The sequence below is a fragment of the Sander lucioperca genome, chromosome 13 (genome assembly GCF_008315115.2).
Source record: "Sander lucioperca isolate FBNREF2018 chromosome 13, SLUC_FBN_1.2, whole genome shotgun sequence".
Lineage (NCBI taxonomy): Eukaryota > Metazoa > Chordata > Actinopteri > Perciformes > Percidae > Sander > Sander lucioperca.
In genome coordinates this window covers 19,652,210-19,668,915 of record NC_050185.1, presented here as the reverse complement: position 1 = coordinate 19,668,915, position 16,706 = coordinate 19,652,210, and the positions used below count along the sequence as shown (strand labels likewise).

Here is a 16,706-nt window from a genome sequence, read left to right as displayed (position 1 = left end):
AGATTGAAACCCTGATATCTCAGGTTCATTTGCACCAACGTGTGTACTATTTGGCAGCCTGAAAACTGGTATTAAAGGCTGTAGAAATAATGCGGAATGGAAAGAGATCACTGATGCAGTCAACAGTGTTGCCACGGTAAATCGGACTCCAGCTGAAGTTTATTTAATTTATACATCCTTGAAAATATGCTATAGTCATAAAAGTAATATACTGGTAGGCCTGTCACGATAACAAATTTTGCTGGACGATTGTCCTATATATATATATATATCTCAAAATAGTTTCAATTCTTAATGTTAGGAGGGCTATTCATGGTTATGATGGTTGCATTACCATGTCTGCAAAGATAAAATGTTCTATTTTGAACTACAGCCACCACTATGTTATGCATATTATCTTCTTATGACACGCTCTTTTCTTTTGTTTCCTTTTATGCACATCCTGTCTCAGAAGTGCTTGTTACTCACCTAGCTCTGGGGAGTTTACTCCCCGGAGTCCTTATGTTTCTTCTTCGCCCAGAACATCGCCTCGGATTAGGGCGACACCAAGACCTGGGTCTTGGGTGCAGCTGTGGCTATGGACCTGCTACACCCTGCTACGCTCTGCAATTCCCTGCAATGCCCGGCTACGTCCTGCTGCGTCCACCGCGTCCACCCATGCTCTGCTGTGCCACGCTACATCCTGTACCGTCATAACCCCAACCGTCAGACACCGCCCACCAAGAGTCTGGGTCTGCCGAGGTTTCTTCCTAAAAGGGAGTTTTTCCTCGCCACTGTCGCAATAGCCACTGCTAATGCTTGCTCTTGGGGGAACTATTGGAATTGTTGGGGCTTTGTAAATTATAGAGTGTGGTCTAGACCTACTCTATCTGTAAAGTGTCTCGAGATAAATCTTGTTATGATTTGATACTATAAATAAAATTGAATTGAATTGAAACTGAATATTAACTTTTTGAGTAGTGGCTTTTCCGCCCAGGAAGGAGCCATGGATTGTATCTTTCTTCACAGTAGTAAGCCAATGGATTCCATTTCTGGTGTATGAGACATTTCTAACTGTAATAATTGCAAATACATTGTAAGGAGCGCAAAATGCAACACATACAGAGTGAAGCCTTGCAAGAAACAGCAGTGCTCTTCCCTACAGCAGTGACATTGGGTTTGGAGAGAAGCAGGACAGAGTCATGGGTAGAGAAGAAGACAAAAGATAGCTAATCAAATTCCTCTGAATGACATATACACCATATGATATGTCACACAGATGATTTGTAGTTTTCATCCTGAAAAAGGCAATATGTGCCAAATTGTGATTAATTTGTGAAAACAAACAGTTGCATTGTTTTCATTTAGTTATATGTAATCAAAACAGGTCAATTTATGACCAATTGTTATTTATAAATTATTATAAAATCTATCTTGTGTGCACAAATATGTGCTGTAAATGAAAGACAAATTACAGTCACAGAAAGCGATGAAATTGTGTAATAGACGAAGCAGATAAAGACAACTTAATTATAAGCAGCAGCACAAATATCAAACAGGCAGAAATACAGTATAACAGCCTTCGTACATTGTGCGAGACAGGTGGTGTTGGAAGCTTATATAATCAGCAGAGAGTTCATAAAACAAACAATAATATCTGCTCAGTGAGAGAGTTACTGAGATGATTACCAACGAAGCATCGCAGCAACTCTGCACTGTAGTCACGCACACCTCCAGCTGATCAGCATCAGCTGACATACAAACACCAATAACACTCATTGAAGACAATGAGCCGTGTTTCATAATATGACCAGCCCTTAGCTCTGCTGGTAATGCTTTGCTGCTGCCTGCTGCACACTGACTGGACTGACTGATTTGTCCCTCCAACACTGCATCTCTTCCCGTCCTTATTTCCACACTTAGCTTTCATATCTCTTACTTTCAGCATTTTGTATATCCCATATCTCAGCGTTATGTGTCTTTTGGGTTCTGGTCTGTATAGTGGGGCTGTGTTTTTGCGCTCCCCGCTTAATCATACACTTCTGCTTAGATTCACTGGGGGGCACCTTCAGGAGCAGTGCCTATTTAGCCAAGTAAAAGTGTGCAACCATTTATGGGATGAATAGTTTTCTTCCTCTGATATGATTGTCTGAAAGAATAAAAAAAATATGCAAGAAAATGCCATACTTTCTTTCTTTAAGGCAGAGATAACACAGATGTTAATCAACAAGTCAATATCAGCATAGGTGTCCAGAGGAATTCATGTGTCTGGAGAAAAGAATTATAATTGGTAGATTTTCCATTATGGTATTTGTATGTTTGTTCCACACTGGGTAATTTATAAACAGAAGGGAATAAAGAGAAACAAAATGGAGCACTAAGCATTTCAATGCAGTTACACTATTTTCACCCATAACACTGTTAATATACCAAGAGAGAAATTAATTTCAGTTTCCTGGTGGATAAACTTTGGGAGGCGTTATTTTGTTTGGAGATCTATTTTCCTTAGACACCTAATTTGACTGAGAAATATTAAGTGTGTGAAGACATTTTTGCATTAGGTGCAGCATCAAGGAAATTCTGTCTGAGATTGTGATTATACTGGCCTGTGTTTGCTTTGGGGGGACATTTAATGTCCTTTTAAAATTAAATAATTAAACTTGCCCTTTGGATTCAGGACAGGCATGTTTTAGCTGCTCTTGTCCTCCCTTTGCGCCTGCACCATAAAACATGCAGTGTCTAGAATTTTCAAATCAAATAATGGCTGTGAAATTACTTGGTAACATTTGCAATTGTAAGTGTTCTGAGCAGCAGCCTTGAGGATCGGCTTCATCCTTTCAGTTGATGATTGACGGTTTGATTTTTCCATTTATTTTATTTCCTTTTAGTGGTGAGATGCACAACAACAGCATCATGTAAAATGTCATGGTGATGAAGATTCAGTTAGGAAAGATTCAGTAGAGAAAATAATGCAGATTACCTAAGTTACCCTCACATAGGATGTTTGGTAACACTCTTTTTACTATATCTTTTTTCAAACAGACATGGCAGCATGTTCAATCTTAAAACCAGACTATATAGAGTTTCGTGATTATTGCATCACTCAAAATATTGTGATTGCATAGGCCTACATTTTTGTTTTCAGTAAAAATGAAACAATGCTGGAGAGAAATGGTGCAGTCTTTGTTTTGTGTTTCGTCCATTTAGATCTGCATGCCCAAGAACCTGGGATCCCAGGGTTCTACCACTGTCATACTACAATTTGAGGACACCAAAGTTGCACAAGTCCTCCAAACAAAACAACAAAATAGGTTGTTTGTTACTGCCTTGGTAAATGACTCAAATGGTTAAGGCAAGAGGTAAGGTCACAGTCATGCTTAAAAGAAACCAACGGTCACTGTTGGTAGGAAACAAGATGTGGACAGCAGTCTCCCGTGTGGCATTGCTTATTATGCCCAACCATCCACCTCAACCTCGTCCCTACAACAACACCACGCATACTGCCATCATTGCATCATCCTGACAGACATTATTCACGACACCAACTCTCTGACAAACAACACTATTGGAACTAGTCTGTGCTTAAAAGGTGTTAGGTAAATGGAGTCCTTAATTCACAGATTAACAGTTTATTTTAATCTTATTTTAGCCATTTCTGTTTGAATGAACCTACAGTTTCATGTCTAAAACATGTCTGTATCTTTTTATGCCAGTCAAATGTACACTACTACATAGCGTTACGGCATGCACACAACTCATGCTAGTATACTAAGACCAATCTTTTACAATTTCAGGCATCACCATGATAAAAGTTAATTATCTCCATACATTTTAACATTAATACATTCTGTGTCTTTTGGTAGTTTAGGATTTTTATTCTCCTGTCATGCACATGAACACATTTGCCATTCAATCCTCCAGAATGGGAAATGGAGGGAGTAAAATGGGGTATCTTTGAGTGTGCTTGAAAAGCAATGGGGATACTTTAATTTGTTCTTTAATCTCTCTCTCTCTCTCTCTCTCTCTCTCTCTCTCTCTCTCTCTCTCTCTCTCTCTCTGAGCAGGTGTGCAGACTGGAAATGTATATACTATATTCATTAGAAGTTTCTACAAACTTGGAGGTGGAATCCAGGAATGTAATTTGAAAGATTTGTCACAGTTTCAGTGTCTCTTTGACACCACAGACAAAGAATGCTCTTAGTATTTTGAGTGTTTCCATAGCCCCAGCACACTGTGATAAACAGGATTGAAAAGAGAACTAGAATATTATAGGCTACTCAAGTAAAAGTACTGTTACATTTTACTCAAATACGTTTATAAGTAAAAAACAGTGTGGTAAAAATGTACTTAAAATGTATTCTGGGTAAACATTACATTTTTAAAAGTGAAAAGTTTAAATGAGGTTGAGGGAGGGTAAAGAAAAAATGTATGATGATAATGGTATATGAGACGTATTTATAGCATACAACAAAATAAAGTGCATGTCAGCATATAGCCTAGACCACAGAGCATATCAAAACAAAAAGAAAAAATCATTTTCTATACACTGCAATTTGCAGCCTGTATACAACAGATTACCAATTATACAGCCGCCTTCTGCATTGTACTGTATCTTCACTAGAATTAATCAACAAACAAAAAAGAGGGCACAATTAAACAAACACGACTGGCAATAACACGTTGACACGCAGCGGGTGAAAGAAGCACTAAGCATTAAGGTATAAATAACAAAAACTACACAGCGGCTGCAGCCACAAACATATTAACGGAAAAAAGGGAGCTATACGTAGTATTTACATAACGGGCAGCTCACACAAAACCGTACGACGTCCTTCACTGAAGAACCATCACAGTTAGCTTGTTTTAACGTTACTTACCTGTCTGGACATCATTCTGTGAGCCTCGAGCACCGCGAAGTCCTCCTCCAGGTTCAACTTGAAAACATTCTCAACTGCATATAACAAGTCCATCCTCTCTGTCCCACTATTACCAGTCCACTCAGCCTCTATGTCCCTCACAAAGGCCTCATACACCTCACAGAAGGCAAAAGTTTTTCTTCTTCTTCTTTGGGTTTGACAGACCAGACGCTGCATTGATGTCCAGGTAAAAGCCCCTGAGTGTATGAGAGCAGACAGCGTGGAGAATCGATGGGCATTTGAGCATTTAGCATGTTAGCTAACACCAGCATGCACCTGTTGGGTGTGTTTGATTTGGGTCACTTAACGTGCTGGCGGGTGGAGCATTATATCACTGATTAATATCTGATATGCAAACTTTTTTTTCTTCTTTTTTTTACTATGCCGAGGTAGCCTACATAATGCGAACCATGACCCATAATGCTATAACCAAATTCTTCATCATATTGCATTGTTGCACTTTTTTACAAACTGCTAGACCACAGGATTTGTTTTACTTTTGTTTTTACTCAGTAACATACATTAAGTAGTGTAGCCTACTTTAGGCAGGCCTACTTGAGATTAAAGGTAGCTTATAACATGTAGGACTGTATAGACTAATACAAAAATAATCCCTGTTAATCATTACTTGTTATAACCCACTACAAGTGTTTGTGGTGTCTGTATCTGCAAAGACCCTTGTCCTCTGCCTGTATTTTATCTTTTCTTCAAATTTTTGTGACGTTTATGAGCGTCAGCAAATAGTCTTGGGGCCCCACGTGGGTGTGTTGTGCAGCCTATTCTCATTCCGAACTGATCCGACAATGTGGCACCTTCCAGCAGACAATTGCCACATTTTCCTGTATGGAGAACTTGGTCAGGTGTGAAATGTTAAAAAACATTCATGAATTTATTACATGAAATGTATATTTTTTTTACACCAAAATAAATGTAGGCCTACTTTGATCCTCCTTGAGGTCAGGATAAAGCTTCTTTATACACTTTCTTTGGATGATATTGTAAGGAATGTGAGACAAACTAATAATGAATACAATAAAAGCACAATTTAAGATCACACATAGCACTAGAAAAATGACAACATCTATATCTATTTATTTTATAAACTTAATCTCCTCTGTTGCATAGATTCTTAATTACATTGGGCCCTCAGTGTTGCCCCTCCTCCTCCCACAAAGAGGTCACGATCAGCTAATAGGAGCGTTTTGCCAAACAATGCTTCAGCAGGGTCGAAGCTTGCTGTAATGAAGGGTTGAAGCCTGATCCATTCACTGAAGGGCAGTCTCTCTAATCACTACACCACCCTGCTGCTCCAACCTGAGGGAACAGACACATGCTAATGTGTGAGAGGACTGTTGGCAATGTGGTAAAATGATTATATTTAGCCTTTGTTGCTGTTCACTCTCTTGGCAGTGTGAAAGGTCTGTAGATCAGAATTAACACTAAACTGTGTATTAATGGCAAAATAAAAGCTTAATAATGTGGGTTTCTGGTGAAGAAAGATTCATTTATTATAACGATATGTGTTCAGAAACAAAAGGAAAGTAATGTAAAGGGAGAGAGTTATACAGACACGGTTGCAGATTAAATGTGGCTCACTTCCCCACACTGTGCAGAATATTCCTGTATGAGAGTTTATGATTAATGTACCCAGTCTGCTCCCAGTCTGCTTCCTGTGTCGTATATTACAAATGGGCTATAAGAGATCACATATATATCTATAAAGCATCATAAATGATGATGCTGCCACCAAGGGAAAATCTTTCCTTCTATATTCATAAGCCTTTGTTTGCTAGCTGCTGTGATTAAACAGGCCATTATTTGATAATGGAGATCTCAAATAAACAACAATTTGATGTAATGTTCCACAATATATCACAGGAATAGCAGATATTGTGGCATGGGCATGTGTCCACCCACTGTAGTACGTCCAGTGAATGTCTGGAAAAGCCTACAATATATTTGCTGTATTGCTTTGAAGAACTGAATAGATAGGTTAAGAGCTCTGTGTTACTAATAGACATACAACAAAACATTGCAATCTATTCAGTCAAGTTAAATGTATTGATGTGTTTTACCAAGCACATTTTCCAGGTGTTTTATAGAAAACATAGGACACTGCACTGAGGTCAAGCCCTTAAAAAGAGGTGTGGATTATAAAAATAAACAGCCTCTTCAATGTGAAACCTTCCAGATTTATAATGGTCTGCAATGAGGATTTTGTCATAAATCATACTCTTACTTAGATGCATTTATCTGTTGAGATTTTGTGTAAATTTATTATGTGGCTGGTCATTTTCTAAATTAGGGAGTTTAATTTTTGGGGGGATATTTTTCCTACCTTTAACATTTAATATTGTACACTGTTGTCAATGTTATGCTATATACTGTACCTCTTTTAAAAATGTTTTTGTAATATATATTTAAGTATTTTCTTATTTTCTCGTATCAGTTTTTTGGGGATTTCTCTTTCTGCAACATTTGTTTTCTTATTGAAATGGGTTAGTTAGTTGACCATGACATTAGCATGATTTAACCAATTATGTGCCCATATACACTTTGTCATGTTGTCATTTGCCTGATGTGTTGAAACATTGCCCTGTTGTTTCTAATAAAGCTGATATCAGACTAAATCTCTGCTCCTGGCCTAAATAAAGCTTCGGAATAGGAACAACAAAGTGTGTGGTCTTCATGCTCCAGCAATTCTGTCTGAATTCCCCTTTCTGAAGCACTATGAAGCCAGAGTAAACACTTGTGTGCTTTTACCTGCTCTCTTATCACTGTAGATCCCATGGGACAGAGGAGGCCAAGAACAGTTCTGTGACCCAGTTTCGCCTTGCTCTGGCTCCCTTGTGGAATACTAAGTGAGAATGGGAGCTGAAATGACAAAGCTCAGTTTTGACAGTACGGGTGGCAGATTTTTTAGCAGACTAGTGACAGAGAGAGAGGTTTCTCTCATCCCAGAAATAGCAAGCATTTGATTACTGATGGGGCTTTTGGCCAGGCTGCTGATAAGACATACAGTCTGCTCTTTAACAGAGTGTGAGGCTATCTAACATAATAAGAAAAAATAATGGAAATGCCAGCAGAAAGATAGGTATAGGGGCAGGGATAGTGGGCTGTAATGGTCCGGGGGTGCTTGTTCTGGCGTGACTTTGGGTCCCTGACACCTTAGAGGATTTGGTCAGTGCTTTCAACTGCTAGTACTGATTTTGATTGATCATCTCTGCCTTGCAGCATAAGGATAGTTTTGAAAGAAATGCAATTTCAGCAGCCACTGAAAAACATCCTGTGGCTCAGTGCAGTTCATATCTGATTATGGAGCAAGTAGTCATATTAGAAGGGCTTTATTATCTGTATTGTTTTGAAAAAAATGAAAACTGGTAACTCACCCATCTACAAACGGAAGTCAAATGCAAAAATGATGTGTTTAACATTACTATCTAATGTTTAAACCTTACAGGGAGAATTTATGTTATCTTGTAATGGGTTAATGTAATCCTGGAAGATGCTGTCGCCGTCAGAGACAAAATGCATAATTGCATGAAGGTGATTGCTATTGAGGCGATATTTTTGTGTTTCCTTTCCAGTTAAATCATCCCGGAATGGCACAAAACATTGTGGTTGATTGCAGTTATAATGACAAAAATGTAATGACTAGGAATTATGCAGTGTGTTGCATTTGTTTTTATTGTAATGTTTCATTTTTTTTTTAAAGCTGGGAACACACAAACAAACATTCCTAACCCAGCGTGAAAACATCAAACATTTAAGGAATGACTTTCACACATTACAGTCATAGACGTTGCCATTTGAATTATGATGGTGCTTCGACTACAGGGAGCATTTACATTTTTGCCGGATTACAGCCGTACATATCAAATACTTTTGATGTGATAGCAAGAGAATGAATCCTTGTCTCATGCACACTGCAAGAAAACATGATGATCATCTATGACCTTCGTTATCTTTATAGACTACATTTGTTACATTTTAATAATTAAATAATATCAGTCAGGGGTGTTGTTATGATAATCCTGTTGTGTTATTAATCTAATACAAAATAAATATAGCACAACTTTCAAACAGCAGTTGGACACAATAAAAATTAGGAGTTTTATTTCATTCATATACTGTGTGGGTAAAGCTTTGAAAATAATTTGTATGGCAATAACCTGAGAATGAGACTAATTTAAAAACAACAACATTGTAATTGCCACCATTTAACCTCCTGAGCGGGCCTACTATTGTCATTTATTTAAAGGAACACGCCGACTTATTGGGACTTTAGCTTGTTCATCATATCCCCCAGAGTTAGATAAGTCCATACATACCCTTCACATCTCCGTGCGTGTCGTAACTCTGTCTGGCGCACCCACCGCTAGTCTAGTTTAGCCCAGATCCTGGAGGTAACTGGCTCCATCTAGCCTACTGCTCCCAAAAAGTGACAAAATAACTGCTAGTGAGCAGTCCAAAGCTAGCTGTAGCTAGCTCGTCAGCTAGCCGGGGTAGGAGCTCCGCAGACCCGCATTTAACTTGTTTTTTTGGCCTTTTTGAAGCTAGTTTCCATGCCATGTCATCTTTAATTTAACCAATATTTTATTTTGTATGTGTGTTAAGTTAAATGATCAAGGGAACAGCTTTCTTTTTTGGATATGTAGCTAGGTCGTGAATAACCGATGTTAGTTATGTGGGTAATCATCGGGTTGGACCTGTTAGCAGGAACAGCTGGTTAGCACGGCAGCTAGCTAGCTGGTTGAGTATAATTTTATTTATCACTCATTTAAAACAGAAAAGCAATACATACACATGCTTGTGTTGGTGAGGATTACTCTGCAGATTGTGCATGTGAGAACACAAACATGAACGAAAACGTACGTGTTTAGCTTGCCGTCCGTCTACAGCATAGGTCTTCCGCCGTCCGTCATGGCGTTCATAATTTGTGCGAGTGGAGCGTGATGTCACGTGCAAAGGGTCTATACAAAATGGGAACTATATTCTCAGAAGGCGAAGCACTGCAACTTCTGCTACTTGGGCGAAGTGATTTGCTCGCAGCACCTGAGAAGCCCCGTGGTGATGAGCAGAGTAATAACAATGGTGCTTTTCAGGTGTTGCGCTAATCACTAGTAGCAGTGCTTCGCCTTCTGAGAATATAGTTCCCAGTATGTATACGGTTAGAAGATGGCTGTGTGTCATGTGACCTTGTTATTTATACACGCTGTGACTATACAAATCACAACATGTAAATAGGAAAATGTTGGCGTTATTTTGTCACTTATTGGGAGCAGTAGGCTAGATGGAGCCGGTTACCTCCAGGATCTGTGCTAACCAGGCTAGTGGTGGGGGCGTCAGAAAGAGTTACGACACGTAACGACACTTTTCTTATCTCTATCTCATCTTAAAGTGATACTCCACCCAAAGTCAATATTTTTTACTTAAAATGTGGCTTTTTGTGTTTTTGCATATTCTTTACTCATTTATTACAGTAGCTTAAATTCAAAATGCTATGAACACATTCTGTGTCATCCTATTACCGTCCTTAAAGCAGGAGTGCATTTCAGCATTGTTTGATTGTGCACTTTAATCATTGATCAAAATAGATTAATGTTGTTACCATGCAACTGTCTCCTATGACTTACTCACTCTCACCTCAGTTCATATTCTCTCCTTCCATCTGAAACATTTATCTCCCAGTCGCTTTTTCCCCATTTTTGAAAGAAGAAGAAGGCATCAGTTACCCTCATACAGTACATCATGTTGGGATATAAACGGTGTTATTCTCTCTGGTGAATAGAGAGAGGAGATAGGAACAGGGCAGCCTTTCCATTATATGAAATACAAAGCAAACATGTTTGCATCATTTTAATTAAACTGATAACTCTGTTGTGGAACCCGGTTTTATCAGGAAGAAGGGTGCAGATGCAAAATAATGTGACAACAATGAGGTGATTATGTGTTTGTGTTATCGCAAACCATGTACACTGCACACAGTAATTGTATTTTATGATTTTGTGCCAGCTGCACAATTCATAATTCCCCTTTCCAATGATGGCTTATGTTTCCTAGTAGTGCTTCGAAACACCCCACCAAGAACACTTTGGATTAGAGCAATATTGCCGCTGAGACAATTGTGCTAAAACCCATAGCACATGGAGAGTACACTCACAGCCCCTCTCTCTCTCTCTCTCTCTCTCTCTCTCTCTCTCTCTCTCTCTCTCTCACATGGGTGTCAGCCAAACAGTGCTATTTGCTGGAACAGGACTGGCACTTCTCCAGACCATGGGGGTAGCAGGCTTGGCAACGCAGATCACTGATGGACTCATTGAAGCGGTTCGCCAGCATGGACAGCTTGCTACCATGACACAGAGAGCAGGGAGCGCAGCCCGAACCACCACAATGTTGGCAGCTGTCGGCCTCCTGGAGACAGAATAAACACATTAGAGGGGAGAAGAGGAGGTGAAAAAGAGGAACTGTAAGGTTAGGCACAGGGTAAGAAAGGGAGGAAGAGGTTGGAATGGGTGAGAAAGACAAGACAACAACATATGGATAGAGATTGAATTGAAAAGTAGAAGAACTGAAAGTTTTTTTTTCAGCCATATCTTAACAATTGCTGTATGTATATTTAAATGTAGAGTCAAATGCATCAATAATCTATAATAAACCACCATTTTACATTAACATAAATTACAAATGATTACACTGCAACAGTTTCAAAGCTGATTAACTTGCAACACCTTTAGCCAGTTCATAAATAACGAAAACACTAAACAACCTTAACGACAGAGGATTTTTCCATTAAAGTTCTCATATTATGCTCATTTTCAGGTTCATAATTGTATTTAGAGGTTATATCAGAATAGGTTTACATGGTTTAATTTTCAAAAAACACCATATTTTTGTTGTACTGCACATTGCTGCAGCTCCTCTTTTCACCCTGTGTGTTGAGCTCTGTGTTTTAGCTACAGAGTGAGACATCTCACTTCTGTTCCATCTTTGTTGGGAGTCGCACATGCGCAGTACCTAGGTAAGGACTACTAGCCAGTCACAAGCAGAGTATGAGGGCGTGCCATGCTAGCAGCTAGGCGAGCATTATAACGTGTGTTACAAAGTGACGCACGTTCGTCCCGGAAGTAAAGGCTGGACTACAATAGAGCTGTTTGGAGCAGTTTGTGAACAGTGTTTTCTGTTGGAGATGGTAAGTCCCTTTGGGGTGGACTTTGGGCTTTTTCACTTTGTAAACCTATAACGTACACAAAAAATATATAACAATAAAGGAAAGGGAAAAAGCCAAAAAGCATAATATGAGCATTTTAATATTTATAATTAAACGCCTTTGATAAATAGCTGTGTTGCAGGATAATGTACAGCCACCCGGTCATTTATACAGCCAGCTGATCATTACAACTAAATTTATAATAACAAGCAGCTGCCTGTAGATTATTGATGACACAAGGGGTGGATACAAACAGAAGTTTAAATCTGTGTAAATCTTTACACACTAATGGATGTCGTAAACCACTAGAAAAGTGTATTTAAGAATTGAAGGGCCACAAACTAAATGCTCTGAATATCAAGTACAGCTCCTTTACGACTACTGGTTACACCTTTAATCAGATAATTAGTAACCATTGGACCACCATTGACTGAAATGCACCACAAACAGCAGGTGAAAGTGTTCAACCCTCGCAACATTTCACTGCACACAAGCTTTTTCTTTTAATGAATACTGGTTTGCCTTAGTGTAGAGTTTCGGTGCATCTAAACCTACGCTGCAAGTAGGGTTTAATGATATAGTCACACATTTCATTGTGAAGATCAGCTGTTATGAAATCTAAGTCCAGACTGGGTAAACAGTTGCAAAATTGCTCCTACTATGTATGAATCTAAGTCTGTAGAAATAAAGAAACAAAAACAGTGAAACATTAACTACTTTGGAGTTTGGGCAACAAAGGCAAAGATGATAAAGTAAAGAAAGTAACAAAGAGGAGTGAGATTGCCAAATAATGGGAAAAAAGCTGAGAATGAACTTTTTTTCATCTAGAGGCAGAGAAAATAAGAAAATAACGAGAAAGGTGAGAAAAGAATGGAGGGAGTGAGGGGAAGAGAACAGTAATCAGCCAAGGAAGTGAACGGGAGGGGATAATAGCGAGCTGGGTATCCTTGCGGGCTGGCAAGTGGCAAGCAAATGCTGCAAGGGCAGAGTAAAACTGTGGACTCATCAGTATGTGTTCACAGTTGACAGATAACACTAGGACAATGGGGTGGCAGTTGTTGCAGCGGGAGGGGGCAACAGCAAAAGAAAAGAGAAGCAGGGAAATGAGGTGGCAGTTACAAGGAACCAGAGGAGATTGTAGGATGAGAATAAACACCCATCTGTGAACAGTTTCAAATTCAACAAGTCCTCCAAACCATAAAACGATATAGGTTGTTTATTCCTACCATCTAATACGACCCATAGAAGCGTTTTATAAAGTAGCGCTCTTAGTGGTGGCAGGAAATACCACCCACAGGAGCATTTTGCGTCCCCATAACTAAACCAGAGAATGTAACAGTTGCGGTCTTAGACACATCATTAAGATTTCAACGTTTTTTTGCAACATTTAGGCAACAAAACTACGTAGTTAAGTTTAGAAAAAAGATAGTGGTTTGGCAGTGCCTGACGTCGGCTAACGGCTAATCCAAAAGGGCAGAGAGGTGAAGCGGGAATGGAACTGAGGCAGGCCCAATGAAACCTACAGTCTATTCTCGCCTCCTGTGACGGCAGCCACCTGTTACTAAAAGCGGAACTTTAAGCCTGGATATAATTTAAATGAGGAGTTATGAAAGGTGAACTCAGCTATAGAGACCAAAACCATTTTTTTGTACCAGGCTCTAAACAAGTTTAATTCTGCGGTAAAGTTGGGCCTTTTGGAGCCAGCCTCAAGTGGCCACTCGATGAACTGCTGTTTTTGGCACTTTTTAGCACCGGAGGTTGCCGTTTGGTTAAAATCTGTTACGTTATTTCACTTCCGGTTACGCACGTGACGCAGAACGTGACATAGTTCCGTTTTTTTTCGTTTGTTCCGTAAACTACTATGAGTGAATTGCTTGAATAAACGATTTATGTTGGCGTTTTTCGGGGGAGAACAGTCTCTTCAAATTGCAACAATATGGCTGCACAGACAATCCTGCAGTTATGCTCTTGAAAGCACAGATAAAGTGAAGAACGGATAGCTGTAGACATATGCAGAGATAGAGAGAGCGGGGAGGAAGGGGAGGATATGGTGACGGAGACTGAGACAGAGAATACCAAGAAACAGGAGCAAGGTGTTAAAAACGCACCATACTAGAGAGAATAATTTGGCCAAGGATCATTACCTTGGTCTCTGTGTCACTAATATGTTTCTCCTCCTTCTCTTCCCCATCCTGTGTACAAAGAGTTTCAGCCCTCCTCCTGCTCCCCCTCTCCCTGGCTTTTGGGTATCCATCCAAGTCCACAGGGGGCACTGTGTGGTGCCGCAACGCTTCAGGCTTCCTCGGTGGTGCTCTGATGATGCGCAGATTGCTGGTGTAGATGATTATCTTACCAAAGTCCAACACTGAAGACTGAAGAAAACAGCACGTGTCAGATAATCCTACGTCAGTTAATATTAACAACAGCTGGTGCATCCCAAAATTAAGCATTTTAATTAGCCTAGATTTGTGTTAGATATTTCCCACAATGCCCAGATTCCATTCCTGCAACTGAGAGAGCGTGCCCACATTTAGCTGTGGGCTTTATGTGTGGGTGAGAAGAGGTTCTCTAGTTGAATGCAGCTGAAGAGTCACGCCCCTTGTGTAAAACACAACATACTTTGTAGCTGTGTTCTGGCTTCTGGTGGTGGAGAAATTGGAAAATACATACCTTTTTTAACATAGATTTCCTACTGTATGACTATCAAGAGTCTGGAGGGAAAGACTTGATCTTGAATACTAGCAAACCATTTATTGCATTTAACTGGATCTATGTAATCTACATTTAGTTGTCCATGGGAACAAAACAACCAAGTTGGTCCAGAGATGAAACGTATATATCACTGGTAAGAATTTTAAGCGACAGAGTGGGTACACATCTGTTAATAACCCCTAGGTTCGTTTTGCGCCGGAATTGTCCTTTAACTTCTACAGTCTCACAGTTTTTATGTACACAGCCTTGTACCTTTAACTTTCTATGAACCAGATTTTTTTTTAATCACAGTTTGTTTACCTCTTACACTAGTGATTTAACTGGAAGAGTTAATGCCGATCCATGCTGTAGAAGTGCTCCAACATTAAGTCAATTAACATTGTCTATGGGGAAAGTGAATCAGAAAAAAATCATGTTTATGGGAAAAATGTATCAGCTTTTAACTACATATCGGCAGGACTGCATTGTTGATTGTCTTTGACTTAGTGATTCATTTGCTAATCCCTGGCATTTATGACTTTACCAACTCATTTCTTGGCCATAGTGTTTTGGAACTTTTCAAAATGATCTGAGACATTAGGTTGCATTTTTGTATCGTGGCGATGAATGTGCGACTATCCCTAAAACCTGTCCTTTCATCGTGGTTACAATAGCTCCTCCAGGACCACTGTGCCATCCTTTCAATAATGCCCTAAAAAGAATAAACTAAATCCAAATTGCTGTTTTAAACTGATAAATGTGGTAAATACTGGCCTTGGTCACCAGGGCCAAGCGTGCCTTTGTTTAGAGGATAAAAGAATGAAACTGACACTAAAGCCAGCAGGCGATGTAGCTGACCTCCCTCTCAGCCTGCTGCACTAATGAAGCCACCGCCACAGCAGCTCGGTAACTGTGGCGTTTTCCCTTTCAGATGAGCAATGTTGTAGCTGTTTTGTATAGTATTTGTTCCACTTTAATTGTTGTACAATTTTTACAGAACAGCATGCAGTTGGTGCTTTAATTACCCAAGGATTCTTCTCATTTTCTATTTTAAGTCTTGATTGCTTGTTCTGTTCTAAAGATGTATGAATTCATTGTCAAATGACTGCGTTGGCTGGTAATTGTGTATGTGTTTATTTTGGTGTGTCAGTTTGCTTTTCAGCATATGTAGACTTCTCTGTGCTCTGTGGGGTTTAAAAAAATAGATAACAAAATGTCCAAGGAGTTGTGATACTTTCTTAATATAGTTCCCTTTATGTAAGTATATCCAAAGAGATGCTGCATAGTGATCATGTTCCAAAATTAGTAACTTATTCATTCAAAGGGTGTCATAAACACTTAATCATAATTTTAAGGTGTTAACCAACTTTTTCTGTACTGTAGGTGTTGTTTGAAATAGCAGAAAATAATTGTACATATCACATCCATAAATAAGTACATATGTTGAGATGACAATGTTTCTGGTGTTACTTAACAATCTCTATTACCAAACTGTTGTTTTTTTAAGATAAACTGTTGCCATGTTGGACATTTAAATTAACATTCATCATAATCTAAACATTTTCAATTCCAGTTCATTTAAACTGCACTCGAGAATGAATTCAGACAAGAAAAACTGTCAGTACTTGACATTTAGACAGCCCAAACTGACACTGCTAGTGCGAAATCTAATCTTAGCTGATCTTGTTGAAGATCAAAACTTATAAAATCAATACCAGCGAGCAGCATGGCTTACTTTGGCATCTCCCTCTGCTTCCTCAGTCTGGCCTGCAGCAGGCTTGTAGCTTCCCATTCCTCTGTACACATTTATTCTCTGGGCAATGAGCCCTGTTGGAGGATAGACACCTGGGTACAGAACAAAACATGTTGTCAGGATAAAGTGAGAACTTCTACAAGAGATTTGATATTCA

General features: G+C 39.3%; 1 protein-coding gene and 1 long non-coding RNA gene across 2 annotated transcripts in view; both read right to left on the bottom strand.

Moving 5' to 3' along the window:
• Positions 1-8,564: 8,564 nt before the first annotated feature.
• Positions 8,565-9,225, bottom strand: LOC116037085. The gene is made up of 2 exons (XR_004101785.2): positions 9,068-9,225; positions 8,565-9,025 (listed from the first exon to the last, which is right to left on the bottom strand). It is a non-coding gene; the product is annotated as an uncharacterized LOC116037085 (long non-coding RNA).
• A 947-nt stretch (positions 9,226-10,172) lies between these two features.
• LOC116037122 (glutaredoxin domain-containing cysteine-rich protein 2) overlaps positions 10,173-16,706 on the bottom strand; it is a 30,586-nt gene continuing 24,052 nt past the window's right edge. Inside the window, exons 4-6 of the mRNA XM_031280926.2 lie at positions 16,532-16,641; positions 14,250-14,477; positions 10,173-11,309 (exon numbers count right to left, since the gene is read on the bottom strand). Of these exons, the coding sequence (XP_031136786.1) occupies positions 11,136-11,309; positions 14,250-14,477; positions 16,532-16,641 (512 nt within the window). The 3' untranslated portion in view covers positions 10,173-11,135. The remainder of the gene's footprint in view (positions 11,310-14,249; positions 14,478-16,531; positions 16,642-16,706) is intronic.